At 36.7% G+C, this 11446-nt stretch overlaps 1 protein-coding gene across 1 annotated transcript; it reads left to right on the top strand.

The window, feature by feature from the left end:
- The first annotated feature begins 2601 nt into the window (after nt 1–2601).
- Nucleotides 2602–3063, top strand: LOC103543491 (small ribosomal subunit protein eS1-like). Its single transcript, XM_008510368.1, has one exon. It carries the CDS (start codon nt 2602–2604, stop codon nt 3061–3063), a length of 462 nt encoding a protein of 153 aa, XP_008508590.1.
- Nucleotides 3064–11446: the final 8383 nt, after the last annotated feature.

Genomic DNA, 11446 nt, shown 5'->3' with positions numbered 1-11446 from the left:
TCCTCAGAAAAAAACAAAACAAAAAAACCACATATTTGTGTCCATACATACTCAAATTCAGAGGGACTGCACATGATCACTCGTTTCTCAATAAGGCTAAACAATGCCCAACCAACTCATTAGAGTTCTAGACAGTACAGTGCTGAAGCTTCATCTGTGGGGCCTTTAAGGCACTGTCTAGAAAAGGGTTGGCAGGTGGATGGCTGGTCCTGTAAAGGCTGACCAAGGTCACTGATAAGTGCTTGGTGAAGGCCAATGGTTGAGTTACCTTGCCAGCTCCTAACTTAGTTCATTTTTAGGCTTCAGACTCCTGGCTCCACCCTGGAAGGGCTTCTGTTATGACTTCATGGCAATGCTCAGCTTGACTCTGCCCCCTGCCTGTGCCTCACCCACAGGATCTGGGGCAGTGGGGTGCTCTGTCTCACCCTTTCACTTCCAACTAGGACCAGACCCCAGACTCTTTCTGCCATGTTCTTTTTTTTTTTTAAAGATTTTATTTTTTCCTTTTTCTCCCCAAAGCCCCCCAGTACACAGTAGCATATTTTTAGTTGTGGGTCCTTCTAGCCGTGGCATGTGGGATGCTGCCTCAGCAGGCTTGATGAGTGGTGCTAGGTCTGCGCCCAGGATCCGAACCTGTGAAACCCTGGGTGGCCAAAGCAGAATGCACGAACTCAAGCACTCGGCTACGGGGTCGGCCCCTGCCATGTTCTGCCTTTCTTCAAGTGTACTGGAATCAGACACGTCAGCAAACTTTCTCAAAAACAGCTAAAGCAGTGACCATATTTCACAAATTCAGGGCCCAGCGTATAAATTCACTACTTGATCAGGATTTGATGAGAGAGTCTTACCTCAAAGTCTTCCCCAAAGGCAGGGCATCGGATATGGAGTTCAATTCTAGCTGGCCCCCCGACAACTGACTTGTGGAAATTTAAGCTTAATTTGATCAGCTTTTCACTTGTAATTTTTAAAAATCAAGAATAACGTTCATTTAGTCTTACATAAGCACTAGGGGCCTTTCTTATATTTCAATTTGATTCTCAGAACTGTCATTAGGCTTTAAATTGGATTCACAGATACAATGGAGAATTTTTTCTCGCTGACATTTAGTGTATTATTTGTTCCTGACCCATGTGATTCCCAGGTATCTAAAACGTATAAATTATTTATGGTCCAGATGGTGATCTGATGCTACTCTGCATCTCAGAATGTTCTGTGCTTTTGCTGCATGCACAGGTGCTCAATCATAAAATTCAGATTGGTCTTTAGGCACTAACGTAATAGCCCAAGGCATTTTTGATTACAAATAAACACTCCAGGTTTCAGCAACCTTTTTTCCTTTTGGCTTTCATTGCGCAGAATTAAAAACTATTCTTCTGTGGGAGCTACCAAGTTAAAGAAGAGAAAAGGGGGGAAAAATCCACTTTTTTTCTCTTGCCAGAGGGGGGAATTTCTTTTTTCTTGGCCAAATTAAAAATTTCTAAATTTCAAAATGGGAGGCTGTGAATAGACTTCTAATTGTTTCCCAATACTCTTTTTGTCTTTTTTTTTTGTAGTAATAGAAACCCTGAATTTAAGAAGGCAAAATGGCTTCCCAGAATTGAGACTACACTACCCAGCTTCTTTTACAGCTAGGTATGGTCATGTGACTGCATTCTAGCCAACCATATGTGAGGAGAACTGATATATGCAACTTGTGGGTCATGTTCTTAAAAGGGTAGAATTTGCTATTCCCTTTCTCTTTTCCCTTGTTGCTGGTTGGAAGAAGAATGTGCTAATGAGCCATCTTGGACCATGCAGACAAAGCTCCACTCAGGTGTGGCACTTCCATAAAACAGAAGGACCTAGGGATGGCAGATCCATAAGACAGAAGGAGCCTGGGAACCCCCATGGTGCTGACAGAGCAGCCTTGGACTACATAGACCCAGATGTTAACACGAGGGAGAAATGAACTGCTTTCTAGAATATTAGGTAGATTATTATTTTGGTTCTCTGAGACAACAGCTAAAATTATATTCTAATGAAAAAAACCAACACTTAAGCAGCATTGTAGAAAACTTTGATTAAAAGACAAAAAAATGATGAATAAAAGTCTCCATTTTTCCATTTGCAGTTGAGGGTTGGATCAAAGGAAAAGCATTGGTGGATTTTTCTTGATACGTGATCATAGACATTTCTTGACTAGACGCTTGAAGAAAGGTCCTTTCAAGTCTGAGGCTAATGGTCTTCTTGCCTCCTCTTCAGACTGCACAAGGGACTGACTTGGCACTCAGAAATAAACCAGGAAGGGTCTCAAATATATCACAAAGGGTCTCAAATACACCAGAAAGAGTCTCAAACAAAACAGAAAGGGTCTCAAAGATGTCAGGAAAAGTCTCAATGTCCTTTCCTTAGGTATATAAGGATGGGTCTCAGAGGGGTCGGGAAAGGTCTGAAATACATCAGCGTGAATCTCAAATAGGTCAGGAAGACACTCACAAACGTCAGGAAGAGGGTTAAACAAGTCAGCAAGAATCTCAAATAGGTAAGGAAGAGTAAAAAACATGTCAAGATGGAGAAGTCAGAAAGAGTCTCAAAAAAGAAGGAAGAGCTCTGAGCAACCCCATGGCAGGCAGCAAGAATGAGCACCTTCCGAGAAGCAGCAAAAAGGGAGCCAAGAAGAAAGCAGTTGATCAGATTTCTAAGAAAGATTGGTATGATATGAAAGCACCAGCTATGTTTAATATAAGAAATATTGGAAAAACACTAGTCACGAGAACTCAAGGCACGAAAATTGCTTCTGATGGCTTGAAGGGTGGTGTTTTTGAAATGAGCCTTGCTGATCTGCAGAATGATGAAGTTGCATTTAGAAAATTCAAGCTAATTACTGAGGATGTTCAGGGCAAGCGCTGCCTGATTAATTTCCGTAGCATGGGTCTTAGCTGTGACATTGCATTTGAAACAACTTTTTACTTGCTTGCAATTCTTCCTGACATGGTTGACAGTCTTCCTGACATATCTGAGCTGCTTGCTGACCTGAGCCACTTTCTGACCTCTTTGGAACCATTACTGACTGAGACCTCCTAATGATGTTCAGATACCTCCTGATGTGTGCAATCATTTCTAACTTTGTTTGAGATCCTTTGTGACATATTAAAGACTTTGTCTGTGTGAGACCCTTTCAAAGGTCATTAAAACTTTTCCTTACGAGTTTGTGACTCTTCCTTATGTATGTGGAATCTCTTACTGACTGCTTAAGACCTTTACTGACATGTCTGAGACCCCTCCTGATGTAGTTGCCATCCTTCTTGTCTGAGTCCCTTCCTAGTGTTTCTAAAACTCTTCCTGATGACTTTGAGGCCCTTCCTAACATGCTTGAGACCTTATATAACTTGTTCAAGACACTTCCTCATGTTTTTGAGACCATTCATAATTTTTTGAGATTCTTCCAGACTATATGGGGCCCTTCATGACATGTTTGAGACCTTTCATATCTTGCTTGCGTCCCTTTCTGATGCATTCGAAACCTTTTCTGACTATTCAGGACTGTTCCTTTCTGCTTGAGACCCATCCTTAGATGTTTGGTACCCTTCTTGACTTGTTTGAATCCTTTCCAAGAGCATTTCAGACTTTTCTTGATTTGCTTAAAGCTCTTCCTGACTTGTTTAAGGCTCTTCTTGACATATTTGAGACAATTTCTGACTTGCTTGAGACCTTTCCTGAGGTGTTTGAGACTCTTCCTTACTATTTGAGAGGCTTCCTGTCTGATTGGGACCCTTTTAGATATGTTTGAGAGCCTTCCTCCTTTTGTCACAAATAATACTTTTTATTTGTCACCATTAAAAGTCTGAATTTTAAACAGATTCTTGGGCTGGTGGCTCATATGCATTAGTTTGTTCACCTTTAGCATCTGCCTCCCTGCCTGCCCTAAGCAACCACTAATCTAATTTCTGTCTCTATAGATTTTCCTATTCTGGACTTTCATATGAATTCAATCATATAATATGTGGTCTTTTTTGATTGGCTTCTTTCACTTGGCGTAATGTTTTCAAGGTTCATCCATGTTGTAGCATGCATCAGTGTATGTATCATTCATTTTTAGTGGCCAAATAATATTCCATTGTATGGATATACCACATTTTGTTTATCTATTTGTCCATTGATAGACATTTGGGTTTGTTTCCACTTTTTGGCTATTATGAATAATAATAATAAACATTCGTGTACAGGTTTTTGTTTTCAATTCTCTTGAATATATGCCTAGGAATGGAATTGTCAGGTCATGTGGTAACTCTATGTTTAATGGTTTGAGGAGCTGCCAGACTGTCTTCCAATGCAGCTGCACCATTTTACATTCCCACCAGCAGTGTCTGAGGGTTCTGATTTCTCCACATCCTTGCCAACACTTGTTATCTGACTGATTCTAGCCATCCTACTGGGTGAGAAGTGGTATCTCATTGTGGTTTTATCAGAAAGTCTTATATACATCAAGAAGGGTCTGATAACAAGTAAGGAAGCATCTCAAAGAGGCAGAAAGAGTCTCAAATATGCAAGGAAAGTATGCAAAGTAATCACAAAAATTTTAAATATTTCATAAAGGGTTGCACATACAAAGTCTCTAATACATCAGAAAAAGTCTCAAAAAGTTCAGAAGGATTAAAAACATAGAATGGTCCAAACGTGAGAAATTGTTCATTGCAAGTGTATAGAAATAAAACTGAGTTTTGTATATTGATCTTGCATTCTGCAACCTTGCTGAACTCATTTATTAGTTCTAATGTTTTTTTTTTGTTTTTTTTTTTAAGTGGACTCCTTAGGATTTTCTGTATTTAAGATCATGTCATCTGTGAAGAGAGAGAGTTGTACTTCCTCCTTTCCAACCTGGATGCATTTTATTTCTTTGTCTTGCCTAATCACCCTAGATAGAACCTTCAGTACAATGTTGAAGAGAAGTGGCAAGAATAAACATACATGTCCTGTTCCTGGCCTTAGGGAGAAAGCATCCAGTCTTCCACTGTTATGTGTGAAGTAAGCTGTGGGTTTTTCATAGATGTCCTTTATCAGGTTGAGAAAGTTCTCTTGTATTCTTAATTTGTTGAATGTTATTACCATGAAATAGTGTTGGATTTTGTCAAATGCTCTTTCTATGTCTATCTAGGAGATCCTGTGTTTTTTATTTCTTATTCTATTGATATGATGTATTACAATAACATATTCAGATGTCAAACCAACTTTGCATTCCTGGGATAATCCCACTTAGTCATGGTGCATAATACGTTTTATACATTGCTGTATTCAGTTTGCTAGTGATTTGCTGATCTTTTTTTGGGGGGGGGGTCTACATTCATAAGGGATATTGATGTGTAGTTTTCTTGTGATGTCTTTGTCTAGTTTTTGTGTCAGTGTAATACTGGCCTCACAGAATGCCCTGGGAAGGGTTCCATCCTCTTCTATCTTTTGGAAGAGTTGATGAAGAGTTGGTGTTAATTGTTCTTTACATGTTTGGTAGAATTTAACAGTGAAGCCATCCCGGCCTGGGCTCCTCTTTATGGATAGTTTTTTGATTACTAATTCGTAACTTTACTTGTTACAGGTCTATCAATATTTTCTATTTCTTCTTGAGTTAGTTTTGGTAGTTTGTGTCCTTCTAGGAATTTGTCCATCTCACCTAAGTTATCTAATTTGTTGTCATAGGATTGTTCATAGTATTCCTTTATAATTCTTTTCATTTCTGTAAGGTTGATAATAATGTTCCTGCTTTCATTTCTGATATTAATAATTTGAGTCTTCTGTCTTTATTTCCGGGTCAATGTAGCTGTAGGTAAAGGTTTGTCTGTTTTGTTGATCTCTTCAAAGAACCAATTTTGGCTTTGTTGATTTTCTTTATTGTTTTTCTATTCTCTATTTCATTAAGTTATGCTCTAATCTGTATTATTTCCTTCCGCTTGCTTTATGTTTAGTTTACTTTTTTTTCTTATTTTTGCTGGGAAAGATTCATCCTGAGCTAACATTTGTTGCCAATCTTCCTCTTTTTTTCTTTTCCTCCCCAAAGCCCCACTACATAGTTGTGTATTCTAGTTGTAAGTCCTTTTATTCTATGTACGCCACCACCACAGCATGGCTACTGACAGACGAGTGGTGTGGTTCCACTCCTGGGAACCAAACGAGGGCTGCCAAAGTGGAGCACACCAAACTTTAACCACTAGGCAATCAGGGCTGGCTCTAGTTTGCTTCTTTATTTGCAGTGTTTTAAGGTGGAAGGTTATGTTAATGACTGATTTGAAACCTTTTTTCTTTTATAACATAGGGATTTACAGCTATTAATTTCCCTCTGTGGCCTGCTTTAGCTGCATCTCATAAGTTTTGGTATGTTGTGCTTCCATTTTTATTTATCTCAAAGTATTTTCTAGTTTCCTGCTTGATTTATTCTTCGATATATTGGTTATTTAAGAGTGTGTTCTTTAATTTCTTCTTATTTGTGAGTTTTCCAAATTTCTTTCACTCATAATTTCTAATATCATTCTATTGTGGTTAGAGAACATACTTTCTATTATTTCAATCCTTTTAAATTGACTGAGGTTTGTTTTATGGCCTAATATATAGTCTAATTTGGAGAATGTTTCATGTGTACTGGAGAAAAATTTATATTCTGCTATTATGGGGTGGAGTGTTCTATGGGTATCTGTTTAGTCTAGTTGGTTTATAGTGCTGTTCAAGTCTTCTATTTCCTTATTGATCATCTGTCAGTTAGACTTTCTGCCTAATTGTTCTATCCATTATTGAATGGGGGCTATTGAAGTCTCCAATTGTTATTGTTGACTTGACCATTTCTCCCTTAATAGTTGTTACATGCATATATGTTTATAATTGTATCCTTCAGATGTATTAACCCTTTTATCATTATAAAACACATCTTTTTATCTCTAGTAACATTTTTTGTTTTAAAGTCTATTTTATTTGATATTAGTATAGCCACTCCAGCATTCTTGTGGGTGATGTTTGACCCATATATCTTTTTCCATCCTTTTACTTTCAACCTACTTGTATCTTTGAATCTAAATAGTGACAGCATATAGTTGGATCTTGTATTTTAATCCAGTCTGACAATCTATGCTTTTTATTAGATTGTTTAGTCCATTTATATTTAATGTTATTATTGATATAGTTGGAATTATGGCTGCCATTATACCTTTTGTTTTCTATATGTCATGTCTCTTTTGTTCCTCTATTCCTTGTTTACTGCTTTCTTCTGTATTAAGTGAATATTTTCCAACGTATCATCTTAATTATTTTATTTTTTCACTATATTTTTTTGAGTTATTTCCTTATTGGTTGCTCTAGGGCTTACCCTATATATCTTATCAGAATTTACTTCAGATTTATACTAACAATTCCAGTGAGATATGGAAATGTTAGTCCTATATGGCTCTATTCCATTTCTCCATTTTTATGCTATTATTGTTATATATATTACATCTTACATATATTACAAACCCAATAATACATTGCTGTAATTATTACTTTATATAATTTTGTGTCTTTTAAAGAAGCAAGAGAAGAAAGGAGAGCAAATATATATTTATGGCATTATATTATACTATTATATTATTATAACCATATGAAATTATATTAACCTTCTTATTTACCATTTCTAATTCTCTTCATCTGTCCCTATGGATTTTTGTTCCCATCTGGTGTCCTTTCCTTTGTCCACTACAGCTTAGCTACCACCCATCTCCTTTCTGCTGTTATTGGCAAATATATTACATTTCTATATATTATAGGCCCAATTATATAATTACATACATATTGTTTTATATAATTGCTTTTAAAATCAGTTAAGAGAAGAAAGGAGAAGAAATACGCAATCATGCTGTCTTTTATAATTACATAGTTCCCTTTATTGGTACTCTCCATTTTTTTTTTTTTTGTGGATTCAAATGACTGGAGTCACTTGCTTTCAAACTGAAGAACTTGCTTTAGTATTTCTTATAAGGTGGGTGTGCTAGCAATAAATTCTCTGTTTTTGTTTATCTGGGAATGTCTTTATGTCATCTTCATTTTTGAACGATAGCGTTGCTAGATATAGGATTCTTGGTAGGCAGTCTTTTTTGTTTGAACACTTTGAATATTCCACCCTACTGCCTTTGGCTTTCATTGTTTCCACTGAGAAGTCAACTGTTAATCTTATTAGGGTCCCCTTGTAAGTGACAAGGTTTTTTTTTTTTTTCACTGAGGAAGATTAGCCCTGAGCTAACATCTGTGCCCGTCTTCCTCCACTTCATATGTGCGTTGCTGCCACAGCATGGCTGACAAGTGGTGTAGGTCCAGGCCTGGGATCCGAACCTGCAAACCTGGGCCACCAAAATGGAGTGCACGGATCTTAACCACTACATCACAGAGCCAGCCCCAACAAGGCATTTTTCTTTTTCTGCTTTCAAGATTTTCTTCTTGTCTTTTGGTTTAAGCATTTTTACTATGATACGTCCGTTTGTGAATCTCCTTGAATTTATCCTACTTAGAGTTTGTTGAGCTTCCTGGATGTATAAGATTTTCATTAAATTTAGGAATCTTTCAGACGTTGTTTTTTTGAACATATTTTCTGTTCTTTCCTCTCCTCCTAGTATTCCCATTATATCAATGTTGGTGTGCTTGATGGTGGACCACATTTCTGAAGCTCTGTTCATTTTTCTTTATTCTATTTTCTCTTTGTTCTTCAGATTGCATAATCTCCATTGATCTATCTTTAAGCTCATTAATTCTTTCTTCTCCCAATTCAAAGCTACTTTTGAGCTCTAGTGAATTTTTCATTTTAGTTATTGTATTTTCTTTCTTTTTTTTTTTAAATTTTATTTTCCTTTTTCTCCCCAAAGCCCCCCAGTACATAGCTGTACATTCTTAGTTGTGGGTCCTTCTAGTTGTGGCATGTGGGATGCCACCTCAGTGTGCTTTGATGAGCAGTGCCATGTCCGCGCCCAGGATTTGAACCGACAAAACACTGGGCCGCCTGCAGCAGAGCGCAGGAACTTAACCACTCAGCCATGGGGCCAGTCCCTGTATTTTCTTTCTTAATATATGTATTCAATGCTATAAATTTCCCTCTAAGCACTGCTTTTGCTGCATCCCACAAGTTTTGATAAGTTATGCTTTCATTTTCATTTAGTTCAAAATATTTTTAAATTTCTCTTGAGATTTCTTCTTTGATTCATGTGTTATTTAGAAGGATGTTGTTTAATCTCCACATATTTTGTGATTTTCCAGTTATCTTTCTGTTATTGATTTCTAGTTTAATTCCATTGTTGTCTGAGACCAGACAATGTATTTCTTCTATTCTTTTAAATTTGTTAAGGTGTGTTTTATGGCCCAGAATGTGATCTATCTTGGTGAATGTTCCAAGTGAGCTTGAGAAGAATGTGTATTTTGCTGTTGTTAGAATTAAGTAGTCTATAGATGTCAATTATATCCAGTTGATTGATGGTGTTGTTGAATTCAACTATATCCTTACTGATTTTCTGCCAGCTGTATCTGTCCATTTCTGATAGAGCTGAAGTCTCCAACCATGATAGCGGACTCATTTACTTCTCTTTGCAATTCTATTAGTTTTGGCCTCCTGTAGTTTGATGTTCTGTTGTTAGGCACATACATGTTAAATATTGTTACGCCTTTTTGAAGAATTGACATGTTTATCACTGTGTAATCTCCTTCTTTATCCTTGATAATGTTCCCTGCTTTGAAGTCTGCTCTGTCTCAAATTAATATGGCTAGCCCTGCTTTCTTTTGGTTAGTTTGAGCATGGTATATTTTCCTACTTTTAATCTATATGTGCTTTAAATTTAAAGTGGGTTTCTTGTAGGCATCATAGAATTGCATCTTGGTTTTTGATCAATTCTGACTATCTCTGTCTTTTAATTGTGCATTTAGACCCCTGACGTTCAAAGTAATTATCAATATAGAGGATTATCATCTACCGTATTTGTAACTGTTTTCTATTTGTTGTCCTTGTTCTTTGCCCCTATTTTTGTCTTCCCCTATTTTTCTGTCTTTTGTGGTTTTAATTGAGCATTTTATAATTCTATTTTCTCTCCTTTCTTAGCATATCAGCCAGATTTCTTTTCTTTGCTTTGCTTTTTCTTAATCCTTTTTAGTCATTGTTCTAGAGTTTGCAATATATATTTACAGCTAATCCAAGTCTACTTTCAAACAACACTCTTCAAACAATACCTCTTCAGGGGTAGTGTGAGTATCTTATAACAAAATAATCCTAATTCCTCTCTCCCATCTCTTGCATCATTACTGTCATTCATTTCACTTATATATAAGCATACATAAGCATATATCTCTCTATATAGATATATACATAAGCATACATAATCAAATACATTGTTGGTATTATTTTGAATAAACTACTATATGTTAGATAAATTGAGAATAAGAAAAAGAAAGGTTTTAATTTTACCTTCCTTTATTCCTTTTTTGATATTTTCCCTTAGTTCATATAGATTGAGTTTTGACCTATATTATTTTCCTTTTCTCAAAAGAAGTTCTTTTAACATTTCTTGCAAGGCAGGTCTACTGGCAGCAAATTTTCTCAAGTTTTGCTTGTCTGAGAAAGTCTTTATCCTTCACTTTTGAAGGATCATTTCACAGGGTACAGAATTCTAGGTTCATGAGTTTTTCCTCTCAACACTTTATTTTTTATTTTTTAAAAGAGTTTATTTGTCCTTTTTCTCCCCAAAGCCCCCCCTGTACATAGTTGTGTATTTTCAGTTGTGGGTCCTTCCAGTTGTGGCATGTGGGATGCCGCCCCAGCATGGCTTGATGAGCAGTGCCATGTCCGCATCCAGGATCTGAAGCAGTGAAACCCTGGGCTACCAAAGTGGAGCATGCAAAGTTAACCACTCGGCCATGGGGCTGGCCCCCTTCTCAACACTTTAAATATTTCACTCCACTCTTCTTGCTTGCATGGCTTCTGAGGAGTAGTCAGATGTAATTCTTATCTCTGTTCCTCTATAGGTAAGGTATTTTTCACCTCTGACTTCTTCCAGGTTTTTTCTTTGATTTCCTGTAGTCTGAAAATGATATGCCTAGATGTAGCTCCTTTGGCATTTATCCTGCTTAACATTCTGTGAGCTTCCTGTATCTGTGGTTTGGTGTCTGATATTAATTTGGGGGAAATTCTCAGTCATTATCATTTCAAGTATTTCTTCTGTTCTCTTCTCTCTTTATTCTCCTTATAGTATTCCCATTTTGCCTATGTTACACTTTTTATAGTTGTCCCATAGTCCTTGGATGTTCTTTTCTGTTTTTTTTTTTTCAGTCTTTATTCTCTTTGGTTTTTAGTTTTTTGAGGATTCTATTGATGTATCCTCTAGCTCAGAGATTCTTTCTCCAGCTGTGTCCAGTCTACTAATAAGCCCATCAAAAGCATTCTTCATTTCTGTTACAGTGTTTTTTATCTCTAGCATTTCTT

Source organism: Equus przewalskii, chromosome X, assembly GCF_037783145.1.
Source record: "Equus przewalskii isolate Varuska chromosome X, EquPr2, whole genome shotgun sequence".
Taxonomy (NCBI): domain Eukaryota; kingdom Metazoa; phylum Chordata; class Mammalia; order Perissodactyla; family Equidae; genus Equus; species Equus przewalskii.
The sequence above is the reverse complement of the archived record's forward strand: the minus strand, read 5'-3'. Positions and strand labels throughout refer to the sequence as shown.